General features: G+C 45.5%; 2 protein-coding genes across 8 annotated transcripts; both read right to left on the bottom strand.

The window, feature by feature from the left end:
• Positions 1-2,240: 2,240 nt before the first annotated feature.
• Positions 2,241-8,425, bottom strand: coq3 (coenzyme Q3 methyltransferase). Of its 3 annotated transcripts, none has more exons than XM_064342307.1 (6): positions 8,318-8,425; positions 6,566-6,715; positions 5,225-5,324; positions 4,059-4,301; positions 3,490-3,649; positions 2,241-3,114 (listed from the first exon to the last, which is right to left on the bottom strand). In XM_064342307.1, the coding sequence occupies exons 1-6, from the start codon at positions 8,332-8,334 to the stop codon at positions 2,894-2,896; spliced, it is 891 nt and encodes a 296-aa protein (XP_064198377.1). In that variant the 5' UTR covers positions 8,335-8,425; the 3' UTR covers positions 2,241-2,893. The 3 variants fall into 3 exon arrangements, with proteins under 3 accessions (XP_064198377.1, XP_064198367.1, XP_064198357.1); XM_064342297.1 differs by lacking the exon at positions 8,318-8,425 and adding an exon at positions 7,530-8,135 and having other exon boundaries at positions 6,578-6,715; XM_064342287.1 differs by lacking the exon at positions 8,318-8,425 and adding an exon at positions 7,530-8,134.
• Positions 8,426-8,450: 25 nt separating this feature from the next.
• On the bottom strand, positions 8,451-17,315 carry pnisr (PNN-interacting serine/arginine-rich protein). 5 transcript variants are annotated; one of them, XM_064342218.1, is made up of 13 exons: positions 17,044-17,177; positions 16,412-16,529; positions 15,452-15,567; positions 14,939-15,118; positions 14,105-14,337; positions 13,581-13,734; positions 13,070-13,263; positions 12,293-12,439; positions 12,042-12,141; positions 11,348-11,401; positions 10,760-10,957; positions 9,282-10,344; positions 8,451-8,837 (listed from the first exon to the last, which is right to left on the bottom strand). In XM_064342218.1, the coding sequence occupies exons 3-13, from the start codon at positions 15,537-15,539 to the stop codon at positions 8,807-8,809; spliced, it is 2,442 nt and encodes an 813-aa protein (XP_064198288.1). In that variant the 5' UTR covers positions 15,540-15,567; positions 16,412-16,529; positions 17,044-17,177; the 3' UTR covers positions 8,451-8,806. The 5 variants fall into 5 exon arrangements, with proteins under 5 accessions (XP_064198288.1, XP_064198297.1, XP_064198272.1 ...); XM_064342227.1 differs by lacking the exon at positions 16,412-16,529 and having other exon boundaries at positions 9,282-10,341; positions 17,168-17,315; XM_064342202.1 differs by lacking the exon at positions 16,412-16,529 and having other exon boundaries at positions 17,168-17,315.
• Positions 17,316-21,880: the final 4,565 nt, after the last annotated feature.

A 21,880-nucleotide genomic window follows, 5' to 3' on the forward strand; every position in this document is an offset into this window, starting at 1 on the left:
GAATTGATACATATCAAGCTAAAATGGCATATAAAACAAATATTAAATATTACAATGTAAATACGTGTTGCTCCTGACTCCTTCAAGTATACAAGAAAAAAGGAAGGTGGTCCTATTCATTGGTTCACCATGTAGTGACATCACTCCTAACTCCAGGTGTGCCAGTCGCTGAAAGCTTAAGTTGGCCAGTCCCTGATGTACGGTCTATGAAACGAAACAAAAGTGAAAAATGTAGGCCTGTCTACCTCCTGGGGTGGATGACATACACCCAAGGGAGGGGTGGGGGGTGTGGCATGCAGGGGTGGGGTTAACACTCCTCCTGCTCCTGGCCAGAGGCATCCATGTTCGTGTCAGAGTGGAAGGGTGTGGGGTCACTGCAGTCGGTGTCGGCCATGAGCGAGCAGGCGAGGCTACTCACGGTCACCTCCTCCTCAAAGGTCTCAGTTGGAGAGAAAAGCCCGAAGTCCAGCAGCTCAAAGGGGTCGCCACTGTCCTCGCTCACATCATCTGAGCAGAAGGAATCGCGGAACACGTGCCACTCCAGCCAGAAGTCCCAGCGAAACCGCTCGCAGTACATGGCCAGGTTTACCAGCTCATCTGTTGGCAGGTGACATCCACACAGCACCCATAAGACTCCCTAAATATCCAGTATCTGGGTGGATAAGGAGACCACAAGATTAAATTTCTACATCAGAGATACAGTAGTAAAAATCTACCATTTGGGAAGGTCTATCATGAGCTCCAGTCAGTCTATGCCACGTCTACAACAGTCTGCAACAGTTCTATAATTGATAATCAAAAATGTCTACAGTGCCTAAAGTGAGTCTATGGAAGGTCTAGCACTATGTTGGAACATAAAATTGGCTGTTGCTTGACAATAGGATGAGTCCTTCTGTTCATGTTGGAAAGGAAGCACAAGTGTAACTCCAAGATAAAATGGGAGTATAAACATTTTCTTTAGACCTCAGAAAATATTATTAAAACTGGACTAGGAAAGTGCAATTTCACATGAACTTCAAGTTTATTTTAGGACTCTGATTACACGTTTCTTTATGAAGGACTACACCACGGCCACTGAAAATCATTACAAAGTCTATGTGCACCATCTAGTGGAAGCAATGTTTAACTACACTTGAGCAGAATATATTTCTTAAGTATAACCAGTAGAGGGCATTTTCCCTGTTCACAGGCATAAGTACTGTATCTTGCAGCTGAATGCTGCTTTTAGTCCATTTTTACTGTGACATCTATGACATATTAAAACAATGCATGTATGGTATTGAAAAGACATTTTTATCTCTTGAATATATGGAATATTAATATAGTCCACTTGGTTGGGTGCTGACTGGCACTGAATAAGTACAGTAAAGAAGTTAAGGTGCAACAGAGCAGGTGAGAGCTAGGTGAGAAGGCAGCAGAGCAGGAGAGGGGTGTATTATTAGGCATGGTACTGTAGATAAGGTGAAAAAGCATGGTGCAGAAAATTGTCACACACATCCAAAGAATCACAGGTCCAAGGCAAAAAGTACTCAATATGGAGCAGTAGCACCCACATGCTGCTTTGGCTTCTGAATGCGTTGCTTTATTGTTCACACACAAGGACAAATGTTTCCAACGTGCTGGTTTTGATCAGGGAGTGAAACAGATTGTTGATAATCCTTTATTTTTCATATACAAGACGTCCCATCTCACTCGATTATATGGGACTGATAAATCCACTGCACTAATTACAGAATTCCGTTTGTTTTCCAGTGCACTATAAAAAGCATACATGAGGATTATGGGCCACAATAAAAATATTAAAATATAAAAACATCCCAAAACAATATTTTCATTCGTAAATAACATGACTTATAGAAGAGTTTCGAAAAATTTGAGATAGTTAGCCGACAAGCTGTAAAACTGATACTGACATGGTGTCACCACATGCGTTCACTACATGAAGAGTGAAACCATTTAAAAGGGGGAAATACCCATTTAGGACAAACTTCTTGAGAAAAAAAACCAAACATTGTTGAGAACAACTTGTGTTTGTTATGAATTGGAGTATAGACTACTGCATTCATTTTTAAATAATATTACTTAACTTATGAATTGCTGGTTGTATTTGTCTCTGCATAGTATTTCATGGATTTGGAAGTTTGGATTCCGACATCATGATCCTGTTTTGCTATCAGGTGCAGCATGTAAACAATTTATATAACATGAAGTGATGCACCCAAGCACAATTACACACAAAATAACAATTATAGTCAAGTTTTATTGAAACTGAAATGTAAATGAATCACATTGTCACATAGCCATAGCCAAGTACAGCTCTCTTAAGTGGACTGGGATCACTCCTGGTATTTTTCATCCGTTTCCTGACAAATTCCTTGAATTGCTGCTGCCAGAAAGGAGTTATGCACACAGGTACTACCAAACTGCATGGTATAAACCATCAGCACGGTTAGCTCATGAACAAAAGCAAACCGACAGAGGTGGGCCATGACAGCATGGCCAGCAATCCCTCTGAGGCCGTGATAGTGACTCCGGCCATCAGGCAGATGGACCTCCACAGTCCTGCACACACGATGTAGTGCAGTAAAAGTCCAACAGCACCTGTAGTATTGCTGTGGCTTTGAAAGGGAAAATGAAGACAACATCATAAATCTGCCATTTCCAGTCCATGGATTATACAGGGACCAATATTGGGTACCAATCCATCTTATCCCTCCCTACTTTAGCAACACTGCCCAAACTGTGTCTCAAGCACTTCCTCCACATCATTTCCTTCCAGTCATCAGAGACAGCAGAGTGCAGACAGACCCCAGCTCTCTGCTCTCGGTGTTGTCCAGGCGCTGTGTGGGCAGCAGCTGAAGCGTCCGTCTCTTCACAGCAGAAGACCGGGATCTCAGTGGTGCCCGGCCCCTACTCCAGGGGCCCCTCCGGCCCCGGGGTCTGGCTCGCCCGCGTGGGCCTCGGCGGCAGGCGACTGGGCGCAGTCAGGCGGGGGTTCCTCTCTCTGCTTCACCGCATGGAGGGCGTAGTTGATGGCAGTGCTCTCGGTCCAGCTCCACGATCCAGTCACTGGGTTGTACAGCATGCCGCGGACCGACTCCACAAAGAGGCCACCTGTGACACGGGAGGGAGTGACAGAGAGAGAGAGAGAGACAGTGAGTTTTCATCCAAAAGTTTTGTAAATGGAAAAACTTTTCTGCGTTTCTTTGAATTTTAGCCGTTTCCACTCAGGTTTACTAATGCGCGATTTCAAAATTCACATAAAAACAGGATGGAAACCGCACCAGAGAGAGTGAAAAAGTGAAAGAGTGAAATTTCATACGATTTGGCATTGAGGGGTCATGTATGACTGCGCCTACAAATAATAATTGGATAATTCAAATTAGGGTGGGATTTGGATGTAATGGGGAACTGAATTTAACTAGATTGGTGGTTGCCATATTATTTTTTTTTTTAAACAAGAAAGAATGAATGCAGTGTAAGACTCACTAGACTCCAGCAGGCGCTCCAGGTCCACAGGGCTGATGAATTTCTCCCAGTCGTGCGTCCCCGCAGGCACGATGCGGAGGATCCTCTCGGCTGCCACGATGCCCAGCGCGTATGAAAGATTGGTCTTGTTGATGGTGGTGATGAAGAGGGACCCTCCTGGCTGTAAGGCCCACACAAGAGGGGACAGTGGAATAAAAACCCAGAATAGTACAAATCAGGGTTTTCATTTCAACCCTAAACTGGCACACCTGATTCTACCAACTAGCAGCTCAATGAGATCTCTAGCTGTTGAATGAGTTAGGCTTTGTTAGAGTTGGAGTGAAAACCTACAAGACACTAGATAAGGTCTCCAGGAATAAGGTTGGGCAGCACTGGTATAAACAATACCAAAACACCAAACAAGCCTAGCAGAATTATTTCCTGTGGCATTAAATAAAAGCAGAGGTTTTTGCGTGTAAATAAGGGATCCCCATGATGGAGATACTGTGGGTATCGACTAAACCTTTTTACAGGTATTTGATGCAGTAATATACTACTGCCTGGTGTGAAGAGAGCCTGTCATGACACACCTTCAGCACTTGGTGACAGCAACAGGCAAAGGTGTCCAAGTCAGCCAGGTGTTCCACCACCTCGGACGCCACGACAGCGTCGAAGCCCTCGGCCTCCGCCTCAGACAGCTCCTCCAGAGTGCACGCCCGGTACTGAACCCGCTCCATCAGGGCCGGATCAAACGACCCGTGAAGCTCTGCCGTCCGAATGCTGTCCTCCACAGGGTCGATCCCCAGCACGTCTGCCCCCAGCCTACCCAGGGGCTGGGAAAGAGCAAGTTCATTGTTTCATACGACAGTATGTACGATATTGTTCAGTTCTTTTCCTTTACCTTTATATGCTTTGCAAAATGAATGTATGTTTGTCATAGCAAAAAATAGCAAACTGAAATTAAAACTAAGAAGGGAGAGAGAGAGAGAGATAGAGAGTGAGATGGGGGAGATTAGGTGCGAGGTCACATATTGACAGATGTTTGCCAGAGAAACTGCAGCAGATCTCTGCCAGTGTCGGACCTCATACCAGCAGGACACTCATCATTATCTCACACACAACCCCCTCCTCTTGACACCACTACCCCTGGTGGGTGGAGGTCAAAATCACAGCTGCTAAGTTAAACAGAGGGAGCTCCGGGCCTGTGGTGTGTAAAGGTGATGAGATTCTGTGTGACATCAGATACAAACCAGCCCTGACGGACGGCGCCTGGCTCAGAATGTGTGAGCAAGGCTGACAGCGCCTGCTCCACTCAAACTCAAATAAAACAGAACAACAAAAAGGCCTTTGCCTGAGCATGTGACTCTTGTTATAAGCACAAATTTCACAGAACCATCCAGAAATACTGCCAGAGCATCAAATGTGAATCCACCTGACGCTCAATTTGTTCTTAAAGCTGTGGGATGAAATTCTGACTGAATCTGGAAACATTATTCTCTTTGTTAACAGAATCTATTTGCACTTCATAACAAAAGGCTTAAAATAGCATGTCCCACTTAATGCATACACACACACAGCCAGCAGACACATACAACAAACTCACAAACACACATACAAAAATCTATATCTCACACACACACGTTCAAAGACACACAAGCACACCCACACCCACGTACACATATGCACACATACCCACGCAAACACACACGCACACACACACGCTCATACACACGTGTGCATGGTGAGTGGACAGTACCTCGGTAAGCAGTCCACCTCCACAGCCCACGTCCAGTATCCGGATCCCAGAAAGGGGTCTGCCCAACTGCCGGCTGCTATGTACATTCAGCAGATTATCCCTAAAAAGAGAGGTCAACGGTCACAGTTTACAAGGCCCTATGGCGATTATGCCATCACCCTCCACTGTAAATCCAGAACTGGGAACACTAATCAGTGCTGAAACCATAGGAATGTGTCTTTTCAGAGGGTAGGCAGCACATGCTGGGTGGGGCTCTGTGCCCCACACCCTCTACAGTTCCAACCCCCCCTCCCCTGAAAACCCAGCGACACACAGCCCCGGGGTGATGAGCTCAGAATGAGCTCGACGTTGACCGTGCCCCCCTTGTTACCGCAAACGAAACCGCTGCGTTTGTGTGGCAGTTATAGATCGGTCCTCGGGCGACCGAGACGGGCAACTCGAGCGGGGCCGTGAGGAGAAACCTAGACCTTCACCCCCTCTCCCACCCTGCCCCGTCTCAGCATGAGCTTCTAATGCGCCCGATTACATCCTGCACCGCTGCGCTTTCTGCAGTACGGGCCCAGAAACAAACAGCCAGGAACTGCAGCAGCAGCAGCGGTGGCAGCACTGGCCTCATTTAAACAGGCCCTGAGGGCAGGTCTAAATCACCTCTCGCTAAACCTTGCAGATACACTTCGCCTAATCACACACTTCGCCGGTCATGTCAATGGCGGTGGGGAGCAGATCATTATGGGATGGACTGTGGAGAATAACCGTGACAACGGTGGGTTTGGAGAATGACAGAAATATGCTGAGGGGCAGCTGGGCTGGTGTTAGCCCACCCCCACTTCAACTTTCACAGGATCCACGCAAGTACGCTCTGTCACGTTTTCAACCTCTCCTCCTCACCGATGGCCACATTCTTTCATGCCTTTCCCTGTTGTTCCTGCTCTCTGTTCCCTTTTCTCTCTGTTCTCTCTTCCTCTGTCTAGTTAGCTCAGGCATTCTGCGTTCCCAGGCCTTACAGCTCGATCCACAAAGCACCCTCAGGCCTCCATCCTACCGGAGCACTGGCATGTCTCTGCCCAAGCCTGACCCACATTGAGAAACATGAAACTGATATTTTAGCAGACAGCCTCACAAATGTGGCTTTACAGTGTCACCTCGCATTTGCCTATTTAAGGGAGACTGCATCCCCCGCAGCAGTGACAGACCATACAACTCATCTGGGCTATCTAAAAAAAGAAAGAAAAAAAACTGTTGGTTGTGAATTTGAGATGTGAAACAGGCGCTTTGTGATTAAGGACCGATGTCCTTGAATACAGGCGGATCGAAGTGTTCTTTACTCGCGCACACACTTACACAAGCACGCACCGTATGAAGGGGACTCTGAGATCGTTCATGGAGTGGAGGGGGGCAAATTCACCCTGCACGTCCCACCACTTGTTGGCAAGCAGCTGGAACTTCTTGGCCTCACTGGGGTCCAGGGTGGACTGTGCCGCAGCTCGAACACTGCACACCATGCATGAGGGGGAGAGGTAAAGTCACAGTGCAGAACTGACATTGAGGAATAAAGAAGTACATTTGCATGACCATTATGATAGCCTATTCAGAACATAGTTCAGTTACAGAGGCACTTGTTAAGGGCTTTCATATTTCAGTTCTCTCTCCAAAAAATCCCTTGCACTCGTTTAAGTGATTTTAGCAAAGTTTGTGTGTTTAACATATTACATATTGCCCTATGGCCCTTGACGCCACATAATATAATATAATATACATTATTCTCAATCTCTTTAGAAAACGTAACAAGACTTGTCACTTAACTACCCCCTTCCCAACATGCAATCCGTAGGCTGAAAGATTGATGCCTTTTTTAAACGTGGCCATCATGGCTGCTGCATTGTCAGTTTTATACACTGAACTAGAACGTCCGATAGTGTAAATGAACAGCGAGAGGAGCGCTGCAATCCAATACCTACTGGCTGCTACTTAGAATACGTAACGGAATTCCAATCAGTCTAAAGATCATATTAAATAAAATATACATTCTGTAGTTTGCTGGCTAAAAATGGTTCTACATTCGTCTAAAATTGTATTTTTAAAAATAATTTCGAGTTAAAAATGTATATATTTTTCGAAAGTAGAATGAACAGACGAGTTTATTCGTAAAACTTTGCATTATGACCATGAACCTGTGAACTTGATGGCATCCAACCAGGGGCTGATTAACTTGGCTAAAACAACACACGCCCACTAGTCATGGTGTAGGCACAATATACACGTAAACGAGTGGAATAAATCAACAGCAGCGATGCAGTGAACTCACACAGTCGTGCTAGCATGCCTTATAGCACGGGACATGGCACTCAGCGGAAGATTCCTCCAGAACGCATGACGTTTGGGAGAATGTTTCTGTTGTCCATACTCCGTAATCCACTGGGACACAGAACGCGAAAAAACGAGTGTCGAAGTGACTTCCACAGACTTTGCTACACGTCGGTACTTCACGCCAGCACAGAGACCAAAAGACGTAGAAGACATCAGTTTTGCTGAATACATGACTTCCAGGTACATACAACTGCCTTTCACACTAGCTCTACGCGTGAACTGTCAATGTGACCGAGCCATTCCGCCGACAGAAGTGCTCGACTAGGAACTACTAGACGCACAACAGTTCCTATTTGTATCCCACTCTTGAACCAAATGGCATCCCGATTAATCAAGTGTTTACCTCATCGCCGACCAGTTTGTTCTAGAAATACGTATTATCAAAATTAATGCATCCTTCATAAAAATCCCCATTGCACCCCTAGAATTAGCACTACTCGTTTTCATGATTAGTCGCGCCACTAGCAACTATGCGCAAGCATTGTCAGTGATTGATGAGGATCCAGATGACGTCTCATTCGGATCGGGTTGGGCCTTTAGCGATGAACTTTTAAGTGTGCGATACCAATATTTTATGATGAACGTTTACATGGGAAGAACAACATTTGAGATAAATATATTTTGAATTCACACGTCGTAATTCTATTAAGATTTAAATATTACGTTATTTCCTATATACCCAGTCTAAAAGTGAAAGTGCAGGAACATTCTTTTGAAACACGCTACCTCAAATGCCTTCTCATTTAAGTGCACACGTTTGGCAAACCTTCAGCTCTCCTGCTGCAGGCGATTTCCCAGAATGCATCACGTGGAGAATGGGCCTTCTGGGCCTCCCAGGAAAATATAGAGACACAACCCAGCCAGAACCACTCATTTTTATTGGACAACAATTTACAATATGTGGAGTCTTCACTTTTTTGTGTTTTTAAAATGTTACAACTTCAAGATTCTACTGACAACTAACCCTCCTTGGCTTTGTGTCGTACAAGTCAAAACCTAGCGTTCAAAATGTCCTGTATTGCAGACAGACCTTAAAAATATTACACTTATTTACATAGTTTCTGTGTCAATGGGAGGGGAGGGGAGGGGAGGGGAACTAGGCCTGGGGGAGGGGCAGGGGCGAGGTCACCTACACCGTTGCCTCTATAATGAGACAAGCCTTTAAAACTCATGGAATTTTAAAATAAGTGCACGTATCAAGGGAGGAACTACTCCTCAACGCCAGCGACGGGCGGGAGAGTTTGACCTGCAAGAGAAAAAGGACGAGGCATTACTGAGCACGCCAGGCACACCTTCCAGCACCAGCAGCGTCAACATTCAAAGCAGTCACACAGACACTGAACACTTCACAGACAGACTATGACAGATGAAGTTACAGAAATCAGCAGACAAGTCATTTGTGCTCCAGTGATGACCTCATTCTGAAGCCCCAGAGTGTGCTCTGTTGGGGGCACTATGGAGAATTTCTCTTCCTCCAACAATGAAAATGGTGTTACGTGGAGATGTATTTATTTTTTTTAAGTACATTTTTTATAGTTAAAAGCTGACGTTTTTTCTTAAGTCAAACAATAAGATATAACAATCTCATCAGTAAAATCAGATGGAAAAGCACTGGCTACACAAGATTTCAAGACACAGAAAAACACAAGAATAGTTGTGAAAAGGAATATATAAAAAAATTGAATACTACCTTGATGGTGACTTAGACTTGTGTTTGCGGCTTGCCTTCTTACCAGACTTGTGAGATTTTTCCGTCGATCTTGAACGACTACGTTTGGACTTTTTGGATTTCTTTTCCTTGCTAATCTGAGGGGAAGGAGACCTGCTCCTGCTCGTTTCCGAGTCGGACGACTTCCTGCTGGGCTTACCCGAGCCCTTCTTACTAGCCTTGCTATCCTGCCGGGAGAGTTTGGCGGCTTCGCCGTGGGAGTCCGTGTGCTCGCTTTCCTTCCTCCTCTTAGACCTGCCATTCCTCTCCTCCTGCACTGTGGAGCTACTCTCCCTCTCCTGCCTCCTCTCCTTCTCCTTGACTTTCTGCTTGTCTTTCTTCCTCTCTGACTCTTTCTCCTTTTTCTTCCTGTCTTTCTCGCGGCTGCGGCTCCTGTCCTTGCTGACGGCTTTCTGCTTGCGCCGGCTGCTTCGGCTGCGGTCCCGGCTGCGCTTGCGCTCCCGGCTGCTCCGGCTGCGGCTGGCCCTGTCCTTGGACCTGCTCTTGCGCCCCCTGCTGGAGCGGCGCTCGCGGGAGCGGGAGCGGTTCCTCCGGCGGCCGGCGCTGCGGGCCCGGCTGCCCCGCCTCCTCTCGCGGGCCCCGCCGCCGCCGCGCCGTCTGCGCGAGCTCCGGCTGCGGCTCCGGCTGCGGGGCCGCGCCCGGCGGGAGCCCGAGCGGCTGCTGCGCCGCCTCTTCCGCCGCGGCGGGGAGGAGGAGCGGGACGAGCTGCGGGAGGAGCCCGACGAGGAGGACGAGGAGGACGAGGAGCGGCTGGAGGAGCTGCTGGAGCTGGAGCGCGAGCTGCTGCCGCCGCTGCGGGCCTCGCTGGGCGTGGCGCTTCCGCTCCCTCCGCCCCGCCCCGCCCGCTCCCGCCCGGCGCCCGCCCGCCTGACCTCGCCGACCTCCGGCTCGATGCGGGACCTGCGCCTCTCTGCAGCCGGCTCCGCCTCCCTCTCCCTCACTTCCTGTTTCTCTGGGCTGCCTGCCTGCTCCTCCTCACTGTCCCCCCTGTCCCTGCCCCCTCTGTCCCCTGCTGCCATGTCTTCTGGGGGAGGAACACAGGACAAAAGGCCTCCGTTACAATGCAGTCTTTATACATAATAAAGCAATGGCTTTCCAGATTGCCAGTCATTTTTACCACAGAGTTACATTCCATTTTTAAATCTATGCTGGTGGTCATCTAATCTTACTATATAATTTAAGAGTAATTTGGGAAAATTAATCTGCTTAATAAATACATGTAAATGTAAAAACGTGCACTATTTTAAAAGAAAAGGGAAAGGAGGGAAGGCTAAGAGACTATGCTATGACTGACGTAAACAGATGCCACGCCCACACCCCTTCATTTGAGAGTCGACCCCACTCCGCCCACCATAATAAGGCAAGGCTCCAGCTCACACCATTTCTTGGCAGGGACCCTCCCTCCCGCAACCAAATATGGGCGAGGCGCCTCCCCTCACCGTGTGCACGCTGTCCCTCCAGCGCGTGTCTCTCCTGCTGCAGCAGCAGCTCCCTCTCCTGGCGGCGGAAGGCATCCTGCTTTTGCCGGATGCGGTGTCGTAGCTCCTCCTCGTCCGTGTCGGATGACTCCGAGCCCCCGGCGCTGCGTTCCTCCTCCTCCCCCTCGCTCTCGTCAGAGCCATAATCCCCCAGTCCCCCTGTGGCAACAAAGCCCCGCCCCTTTTACAACAGACCGACGCTGAACAGACACACCTACCCCGCATCTTCCCCCCCCCCCTGCTCTGGCTGTCTAAAACCATGCATTCTACCCCACTGAGACAAAAGCCCACTCACTGAAAGCATGCTTCTAGTTAAACAGCATAGAGAGACACAGGTACTGCTGGGGCAAGCCTGACCCTAATTGAGCCGCTCAGCTTGCCAACGAGGACGGCTGTGGACGTCAAGCTCAAATGCAGGGTGGGGCTGTCAGATCAATCAATAAGGCAGTCTAGGAGAGTGAAGACGACGAGCCTGCTCTTAAACCCCCCTCCCCCCTCAAACCCCCCCCCCCACCACCCTCCCGTACGCGCGGGCGGGGTCACACTCACCGAGGCCGGTCAGAGAAGCCAGTGCACTTGACTGTGCCAGCTGTTTGGCAGGAGCTTTGATTCACATCAACAACAGGAACAACATGTTAAAACATACAGCCACCATTTTCAAAGGCATGAGTCTAGAGAAGGGGGGGGGGGGGGCACACAGATAAAAGGCACGACGCGGCGCTGCCTTCACAGAGGAGAGAAGAGAAGGTTAGCACACAGTCCCCCTCACATGCAGATCACAGCGCATTTCAGCACACGACAGGCGCCCGCCTGTGGCGCTCTGCTCTAAGAGCACTTCCTCCTGGGGCCAGCCTAAGAGCACCCAGGGGCCAGTTAGCAGCTCAGCGCTCACACCAGTCAAGTCACAAAAAGCAAAAGGACAAAAAAAAAATAAAAAAAACTTCTCCAGGATGAGGAAATAGGCTTGTCACTTTGAGGCCTTTCATCTTTCAGTTCTTTCTGTAAGCCAGTGTCTGTCCATTGAGGGAAAATGGCTGACAATGTCGCTCTAACTCTGCAGCACAGTACACAGTAGGCCAATGAACACCAGAGCTGTTCTACAAAAGATGCAAAGAAGAACTGAATCATTTCAGGCTTGAATACAGGGTTAAAACTCTACTTTAACATTTGAGTGGTGAGGATGAGGCCTGCTGTACAGGGAAGAGGCTGGTGTGCGTGAGAGTAGGCCGGCCGGGGAACTGACCTTTAGTCGCCTTGCGGTGGGTCTCTTTGGCCACCTGGAAGATCTCCTCGTTGGTGACCTCCAACAACACTTCCGTCAGAAGGGTTTTGGTCAACAACATCTGTGGCAATCGGCAAAAAAAATGTATTGTGTTTTTGTTCCATCCCTGGCTTCAATCTCCTTGAGTGACCAAGCAGAACCACCCAAAACTGAGCGGTGGATATTCTGGCCAATCGCAAGTCAGACATGGGTGACATGACAGACACACTGACCAACTGGAACTCTCTCTCCTCCTCAGTCAGCTCTGGCTCGCTCTGGTCTTCCACGGGAGGGGACGGGCTCCGGCTCACAAACTCCTTTTTTCTTACGGGAGCTCGCACCTCCTCCTCCTCTTGCTCCTCGTCCTCATCATCACTGTCCTGTACGACAAGGGTTCCCAAACACTTACATTTCAAAGACCCCAGAGATGAGCGCTTCTACTACAAAATGATTAACTATCAATGCTTTTGTGACTTGGAATTCAAACAGTATTGTCTAAAGAAGCACCTAAAATAGGGATTTCATATACTGTCTACTGTATTCAATGAGATATAATTTTATTTAATGTAAGTCCCTCAAATGTACAAGGTTATGTTCCCAAAATATTCAATATTTTAAATCTCACATTCAAACTATGATTTTTGGAAAGACAAAAATTCTTAGAAGATAAAAAATATTTTGATGAGCCCATCAGACTCCACTGCAGAACCACAGGGGTCCCAAATTTCTAGATTCCCTTCTGAGTGAGGGGAGGGCACACATGGAACATGCCAATGAAATCAGAGAGAAACTCATAACAGGAAGCCCAGGCTCCTCTGATTCGGTTAAAAGCCTGCTAGACTTAGAGCACTGTAGACCAACACACAATGTTTTGGTAAGACTTAATTACTTTGTGTTAATTACGGAGTGCGATGCGTGTTAATTACGGTGAGTTTATGGCTGTGCGGGATGTTTGTCACCAGTAGTGTTCTCAGTGTACATACCGGGGACAGTTTACAAGCAACACTTACAAATTTGCTTTTTCGAGGCAGTCTAGGTCCATCGCCTTCCTCTTCTGCCAAGTCGCTCTCTCTCTCCTCATCTTTGGCCATTTCGGCTCTCTGTCTTTCCATCCTCTCCTTCTCCAGCTTCTTCTGCTTCTCTCTGTCCATCTTCTCCAGCCCCTCCCTGATCCACGCGGGCAGAGTGCGCCGCTTCACTGCATCTGGAGCACAAAGAGCAGGAGAGGTTAAACACTGTGAGCGTGCATGCGTGTGTGTGTATATCTGTGCGTATGTGAGCGTGCATGCATGCATCTGTGCGTGCATGTGTGCGCGTGTGAGTGCATGTGTGTGTGCGCGTAAGTGTGCATGCATGCATGCGTCTCGTGAGCAAACTGTACATTGGAGATTTAAGAACAGCTTTCGGCAGCTGATATCAGTACAGCGGTAGCAAACCGGACCCCTGATCCCTACCATTTGAGAGAAAGCCTTATAGCTTAACCAGCGTGAGCAGAAAACACCTGCATCCCGACACACTCACCCAGAGCTGGGGGCTCCTGCTTGGGCAGCTGCATGGGGGACCTCTGACGCTCGCGGAAAGCCGGGGGTCTGTCCCGCCTGTTCTGGGGCGGGCCCTGCTGCCAGTACGGGGGGTGGAACCCTGTGGAGGGGGGTCCGAAAGCAGCAGCCCCATGCTGGAGACAGAAAAGGACCCCGAATCAGCAACGCTACAGGCTGTACTCGCCGCTTTTGCACACTTACCTTTCCTCTCAAACTCAAATTCCCATAAATAACGCAAAACAAATCACCAGAGCTGCAGAACAAAACAATAGCAATACCAACAGAAAGTCTGAAAAACCTCAAAACCGAGTGCTGTCCCAGCATTAGAACTTCCAAACGCAAAGCAAACGCCAGCCACTGACCCATGCACATCATTTACAGAAAACAAAGCTCATCCAGACGATGACCAAAATATTTAATAAAATAAGTTCCAGTTCATTAAAATGAAGGTATATACAAACATGCAGAGCTACATATAACCCAGGTAAAATCAACGCACTGTACCTGGTAGTCAAACTGGTTGACGGCCATGGGGGCCATGGAGAAGCTGTCGGGGGTGTTCGAGAAGCCGTGGCTGTTCTGGGGGAACGCCCCGTGCAGGGCGTCCGACCCGAACTCCAGACTGTCCTGACTGTTGCTGTCCTCAGAGGGGGGTGCCACTTCCATGGGCCCGGGCCCGGGGGGGATCCAGGCCTGTTCAGGGGGCGGGGGAGGCGGCTGCCCGTGCATCCCCCATTCTGGAGACAGAGGAGTGAGGAGGGGACTATTGAGAGCAAACAGCCTTGCCAGTAGTATTGTAGCGTAAAGCTCACAAGTTTGATCCCCAGGTATGACACTGCCGTCGTACCATGAGCAACTGGCATTGCTTCAGTATATACCCAGCTATGTAAATGAATGCAATGTAAATGAAGTTGTGTAAGTCGCTCTGGATAAGCCTGTAATGTAAAGTAACAGTAACATGCTGAAAAGAAACTGCATTACACAGTGCATTATTCCTACTCTTCCACAATGAAAAATAACTATTTAAAAAACGCCCCAGACACTTGCAGGAATTTTAAGCTCATTCAATGAGCTGATGAGCAAGCAGTCAGTGAGGCGCCTGCCCTTAGATCAGTGCTAGCTCTCCCATTGTAGTGTGGCCTGTAGGGTGTAAAATGGCCTCTGGTTCACAGGTGAGTGCACAGGAGGAGTGTATGTACTTCAGCTGATACACTCCTAACCCAGATGCAAGCAGCAAAGCAGTGCCTTCAGAGGCACAATTCACAATTCCAAAATGGAAGGGGAAAAAGGGGGAGGGGACGGGAAAAAACAAACAAAAAAAACTATGCACTCCCTCACCTGGCTGCCACATCCGGTTGAATGACTGGTCATTCTGGAAGTTTCCGTGGTTGTTTGGCACAGGCTCCAGGTTTTGGACCTCTTGCCCATTCGGCTGAAGGGGCTGCTGGTCCACTGGGGTACCCGTTGATTCTTTCTGAGCAATCCAGGCTTGGGCCAGTGCTGCCCAGTCCACCTGACCTGAAGCCATAGAGACACAGACCATCAGAAATGTACCACACCCAGCCCTGCGTGGTTACTGAAGATCCTTTCACCAGTAACAATAACTAAACAGCAGTACATTTTCACCTGAACCAACAGCTTATGTTTTAAGAGGGGGTGTCCAGGCTTACGTTTGGGCTTGCTTTCCAGATTGATAGTGTGAACATCTTCTGTGTAGCAATAAAAGAGCCACTGATGTGTGTGTGGACTCTTCTGTGTATGTGCATGTTGGTAGCTGGTGTGAGTTACTTGCGTGTTACGGCAGCTAACATAGCCTGTCATTAGCTAGTGGAGCTGCAGGTGACCCCTTACCTGGATCCTGCTGGTGTTGAAAGGACTGCATCCACTGCTGCTGGCTCAAAGGCCACTGTGGCCAGGGCTGTCCACCCTGATCCCACATCTCTCCTTATGGCTCTTGCAGCTGGGACCTACAAAATACAACAACACAAAACCATGACAAAAGACTACAAATCTACAGATACGAGGTAACCGTGGGGGGCTATGGACATTGGTGGCATTACTACAATTGACTGCAAGAACTGTTAAATCACATGACACTAGCAGAATGTACATTGATAAAACCCCGGTTTTGCGTTTGGAGTACTAAATTAATTTACCCTGTGAGCAATATGATTCACATTGGAGTTAGTTAACCATTTGAGGGGAAGCCAAAGGCCATCATGAAGCAAAATCACTGTTACAAGTAGTATTATGACATTAATCTTTAATTTAAACTAGAGACATCACACACCTCCTAAAGGGCAACATCAGTCAGATTTCGCAGCAAATTCCTTACTACTTACTGGAGTTCAGGGCGACTGAGGTCAAATGTGGAATATTTTATACCTCAAGATATTTACTGTAGCACTTAAAAACTAACAACGTAGTCAAAAGTGCAAATACACCCTCCAGGAATCTGGGGACTGCAAATTGTGGTTCTGTGTTTAATTGGACAACTTACAAAACATTGTGGTTAAAACATTACTCACGGTTTAAACTTCCAGAATGAACATTTCTACCGTACTTGTGCGAGTCCTACACAGCTACATTATTTCAAGGCAAGTTCAAAGCGAGAGAATTTAACGTTTTCAACTTTAACCAACATTCCTCCTCCAGATTTTCGGCTGTGTCATATGCAGTCTATGTATTTTTGCAAACTCCGGTACTGACAAATGCAGTTTCAAATAACTGACATTTTAGTGCACTGTATTTTAATAACAGCATGTAACAGTAATGTAATGTAATGCATGGGTTTTCTATGTTAGCAATTACCGTTAAAAGCAATTAGCTACGCCAGGAGATCTAGTAGCATGAAGACGAGGAAAAAGGCTGCCCAGGCTTGTTGTTGGTCACCACCGATTTGCTCTATTAACATCGACGCTCAAGATACCTTTAAATTTGTGATAGTGAGCTAACGTTACCTACAAATAAGTTAATAAGCTACATACTTAGCTAGGCACTCAAGTATGTGTCGGTTCCATTTATATTGAAAGGCGACTACTTTTCATATAATTGGCCATTTAAACGGGTATAACGTGTTAGTAAGCCATCTACCGAGACAAAGCGTAACAGTTCATTTCTGATTCACTAGATTCTAAACTGCTAGCTATCCAAGCCTTCGACGTGAAAACATCAGAGTTGCAATAACACTGCACATAACGTCAGCTGACACACAGTAGCCATTAACTCAGCAAAAAACAACCACTGATCAATGCAATTATACAAAGAGTGCGCTAAAACATTGTTAGAGTATTGATCTATAGAACGTGTCCGATTAATGCGACGTTGTTGGCCACCTAAATTCAGTCAAACTCCGTTGATGTAGCTTGCTGGCTAGCTACCTCAGTTCGGGGCCTCGCCGGCGCATAATAAAAAACAGACCGGTTAAAGTTGCACATCTTTACCTTTGAAGTGATATATTTGTACTTGCTAGCATACAACTACAAATGCATATATTCGCCTGTCGTTTTATATAGTAATAAAGAGACAACGAATCTTTATAATATGAGCTCGATGTATTGCTCCCACCTCCTCCAAGCCGCTTCTTCTCCGCCTTGCAGACAAGATGGCGGCAAGAATGTTTCGACCCGGAAACACAAAGGAAAAGGAAATACCCTGACCTTTTGTTCACAGCCCCTACTGACAAACGATACTTGTAGCTAACATTTGCTGTTTATTATCATTGGAAGTGACAGCTTGTTTTGGTTGCCAACTTTGATTATGCGGCACCGTCACATAGATCACACCTATGCGCCAAGCAACTTGTAAACAATATTAAAACTGAAACAAAATAGCAGACTACGTAGTTACAGGTAGGTTGCATAGCCGCAAATAGGCGACGTAGATGCACATAGGCGACATAGTTAGAAGGAGGTTTCATAGCCGTAAAATTGAGGTCCAAGTTATACCCATTTGTAATGGATGTTTACTTTCACATTTGGTAATGGTTATAACAGCAACAACAACTTCGATAAATAGTATTCATCATGATAATAATGTATTTATATAGCTACTTATGTATCATTTTTAAAACATGACTTGAAAACACCACAATGTTTTTTTCCACCAATCAGTGGTGATGGAAAACTAATTTAAATACAAGCAAGTTAACATGCTTGCTCAATGCGCAAAGGCCGTATATTTTTTGCACACTTGCCCTTTCAAGACACGTCCCGGTCTGGTCATAAAAAATGTTATTTGCTACTTTTTGTCAGACCATAGGCCCTCTGTGGAGTATTCACGTATTGCTCTTTTGCGCAATACGTGAATGTGTAATAACATAGATATAGGAGGAGAGTGTGGTAAGATGAGCTATCGGGAAAGCTGACCCACCCCCTGTATCTTGGCAACAACAGTGTGAAGCTAGAAACAGCTGCCACAATTTCGTGGAGGACCGTCCCAGAATGTGTCATAATAAAAGTCCTACATGACAACACCTAAAATAATGCAAAAACAAGTATTTGGCATTAAACACAAAGCAAAAGGAAGGTATATAGCATACTGATAACAAACTGTGATCTTCTTAGTTCATCTTAAGCATATACAAATGATTCCTTTTACAAAAGCATTCGCAATTGCTAAGCATGCAAAATTGCTAAACATAGATAAATAATGTCAACAATAGAATATGAAGCCATGCATTCTCACTCGAATAAAAAGATAAGAACATAATGCCGTGTAACCTTTATCAGATGTCTATTCAACCTGAAAACCAAGTTATCATCAACTAAAGATGACCTAAAAGACACCCAAAACCAGTGTTTTGATTAAACTTTCTATGCAACGTTATCAACCAATACTTGTCCCTGCTTTTATATTGACAAAAAATATCACGTGATCTTTGCAGAATTGTTGCTAGCTTCATGGAGCTTAGGTAGCTGTGTAACTTTTGTCATGTGACCATAAATTTAGGAAGTACACTTAATTTTGCTCTGGCTGTATTGGCGAGAACCACATCGGAAAAGTGATAAGAATATGTTTGCACAAAATATGTGTTTCAATTTCTTTTTTTTTTTACATTAAATGTACACCATATGACCAAAAGTATATGGACGCCCCTTGGTCTGGGACTGTTTTTTATGGTTTGGGGTAGGCCCCTTAGTTTCAGTGAATTTTACTGCAATGACATTCTAGACGATTCTGTGCTTCCAAATTTGGGGCAACAGCTTGGGGATGGCTCTTTCCTGTTTCAGCATGACCTTTCATGGCCATTTATCTTACCACTAAGAGTCCTCAGCTAAGCGTTTCCTATTCATAAAGCCGCTGAGACAGACTCTTAAGCTAAGAGATAGGGCAGGGTTGATCTTGTAGCTATGCATGACTACTTGCCCAACTGGTTCATGAATGGAAGTTGCATTATTAAAGGAATATTTGGAGTCGGGATCACTTCAAAAGGCAAGAAAGAAGCGTGGCAACATATGTGCTTCCACATAAATGCTGCTTTCCCACTTCTGTCCACTCGCTCTGCTATAATCACAATATCCTCACGATTAATTCTTTCTATCTTAAAAGCTCAATGTTATTAAATGTTTCTACACTATTGCATATTGTTAATGAATATGAAAATGAATAAAATAGTTTTGAAAAGGAGAATGTGCTGTTCAATTAATTTACTTAAAGAAATATATTATTACTAATTAGGTCCCGATTTTTAATTGGACATATAAAAAATAAAATAAATAATCTCATTTGTGAAAGTGCCCACAACAGCAGCTGTCTTTGAAGGCAACTGACTTTGTGGGGATCAACAGAGAAGGCAGCTGCCTTCTAACAAGGACAGCATTTTCAGTGCTGACTGTACCATTGGGGCACTAGGCACATATACGTCAAGCTGTCTGTGCCATAACTTGCAAACCTTCATGCCTTCTGTCATTGTTGAATGCCTAAAAAACACCAATTAATTTTCACATAAAATGTGGAAAAAAATTTGTTTTCATATTTTGCACGCAAGACAACTAATATACATGAGTTTTTGATGTCTTGGGGAATGACAAGCATAAAAGGACTGTGAAAAATATTTAGAAAATGGTGCAGTTTTGCTGAATACACACTTCATTATACTATGTACTTAAATTATTAATACATAAAAAATTAATATTAATAACGATTATAATTAAAACACAATGTTGATGATTAGTCAACAGTAGGTCTAATAAATGTCAATAGGTTGCAGGAAACATTAAAGTACTGTTGAGTTGAGTAAATAGCATGTCACATAGCAACTGTATAAACTGTAACCTTGCATGAAATTTCTTATTCTGTAAACCCTGGCCAGGTTAAGATTTTGTTATCCATATCAGGCACGGTTATGTCACTAGGAAGACCCATGTAAAACAGCAGTTCTGCCTTGCCAACTGGTAGGGATTTTTGAATGGTATTGCCATCATTGTAGACAAGGGCTGAATTTACACATCTGTCAAGCAAGTTCTTCACCTCCTCAAAATCTCCCACTTACATGCTGGTGTGAGAGGTGGGATGGGTAGTGATATGTAATGACTTGGTTCTCCATATTTTCCCAAATTAGTTTCCTCACCTGTATTTCAGTCATCCCTCAGCACGAGGTCAGTAGAGCTGTCTTTGAGCGCACACCCCCAGTCATCCACATTGATGAGTCAATTGCCACTTAATAATGTAAGACAGAAATGATCCCACACTGTCACTAGCTGCATTCAGTGTAGTACATTCAGCATATTTTATAGTGTTGTGCAATACCATTATTTTTTAATCTGTGGGAAGTACCCCACCCCAGGGATACTCAAATCTGGCCCTCAAGGCCAGTCATAATAGTTTTCCTTCTACCCCTCTAATCAGGACTGATTTAAACTTGGAATCCCAGATGAGTTAAATCTCTGGCCAATCAGTGGCATTTATTGAAGAATTAACTATGAGGTAGAAAAGAAAACCAGCAGTACTACTGGGCCAGATTTCAGTGTCCTTGTCCTACACACATAAAAAGCAGTTATATCACCAGACCAAATGAATGATATATAGAAAGCAATTCATAATAATGTAATGACTTGCAGCAGTAGGCTAATAAAAAATGTAATGGCTTAAAACATAAAATGAAATTGAAAGTGAAATTAAATAAAAACCTAAGGTTCAAACTTTGTGACTGAATATGTATGTCCATAATTGCATATAAACAGGTATTTTTGTGCATCAAGTTTGTTGGAACAGAGAAATTTAATTTAGCATTCTTTCCAATATTTGAAAAGATTTTCTTGCCTCTGTCCCAGAACTCCCCCAGTTAAAAACAAAACACGACATTTCCCACACACATCTTAACATTGAGTGTGGCATCATCACATTATTATTGGCCCAATTAAATGTATAGGTTTGAAATATTTTGCACTGCTGCTGGTTTAACTGAAAGATCAGAAAACCAAATTAATGCATTAGTGTACATGATGATCAATCCTGGAACTGAGAAACATCCAATGAAATCTATTTAACATACTTTTCCCCTCCAGTGCTCCAATAAATGCTGTGTAGCCACTAGAGCGCATTCCTCTGACATCATTAGTCTGGAGATCAATCATCTACACGTTGCAGCACACACCCTATAAGCGTTTCGGCATTTGTATTGTAGTCAGTAGTGTGAGGTTGAGGACATCAATCTTTAGAAGGTCTGAAACTGGCCATCTTCTAGTTGTGCATGGCGGGCCAACTGCTGTAACATATTTCTGTATGTCGTTCTGTATACAGTAACTACATCTGATAAGTGATTGTAACTGTAATTATAATTTCCCACAGTGACCACTAACCTATTGTCAGGTGGTACCACCAGACAATAAGTTAAGACTGACACCGTCAAGGAGATCACCAGCTATTAAAAAAAAAATAATAACCTTCTCAGCTTAACATGGAATAAAGCAGTCACATTGCATCCACTGGCACCAAACTTGTTAGAAGCGCCCTGCCAGGGGGGCGGGGGGCACACTGGTGTAAAAAAAAAAGAAAAAAAAAAGCCAATTTTTCCTGCTTATTTCTAATGTGTCAGGGACGTAGGCAGATGAGCATTCCTAACCAGATCTCTTATGACAGCAGTGACCAGTACAGCAGGGAAGGAGAAGTGGTCTCGCACATAGTCTGTGGGGACATGAAGAGGCCCCCTGTCGCCTTTCATGTTCACACTGACTGAGGGACCAGGCCTCATATTACTGAGATTAAATCTTTCATCTTTAACCTTCAAGAAAACATCCTGCGGGGCAAAGGCCCGCTTTTAAAAATAGACACGTTCCA

This window comes from Anguilla rostrata, chromosome 1, assembly GCF_018555375.3.
Source record: "Anguilla rostrata isolate EN2019 chromosome 1, ASM1855537v3, whole genome shotgun sequence".
Classification (NCBI taxonomy): Eukaryota; Metazoa; Chordata; class Actinopteri; order Anguilliformes; family Anguillidae; genus Anguilla; species Anguilla rostrata.

Bases quoted from the DNA above. Each gene is read 5' to 3' on its own strand.
- coq3 (XM_064342287.1), bottom strand. From the start codon at position 7,777: ATGTACCTGGAAGTCATGTATTCAGCAAAACTGATGTCTTCTACGTCT. The intron at 4,302-5,224 runs GTACTGTCCACT...GCTCTTTCCCAG, and splicing joins GAGGTGGACTGCTTACCGAG to CCCCTGGGTAGGCTGGGGGC. The intron at 3,650-4,058 runs GTGTGTCATGAC...TGGGCCTTACAG, and splicing joins GCTGTCACCAAGTGCTGAAG to CCAGGAGGGTCCCTCTTCAT.
- pnisr (XM_064342202.1), bottom strand. From the start codon at position 15,539: ATGTGGGATCAGGGTGGACAGCCCTGGCCACAGTGGCCTTTGAGCCAG. The intron at 13,264-13,580 runs GTGAGTGTGTCG...TTTGTGCTCCAG, and splicing joins GCAGGAGCCCCCAGCTCTGG to ATGCAGTGAAGCGGCGCACT. The intron at 12,142-12,292 runs GTCAGTGTGTCT...CGATTGCCACAG, and splicing joins AGGAGAGAGAGTTCCAGTTG to ATGTTGTTGACCAAAACCCT.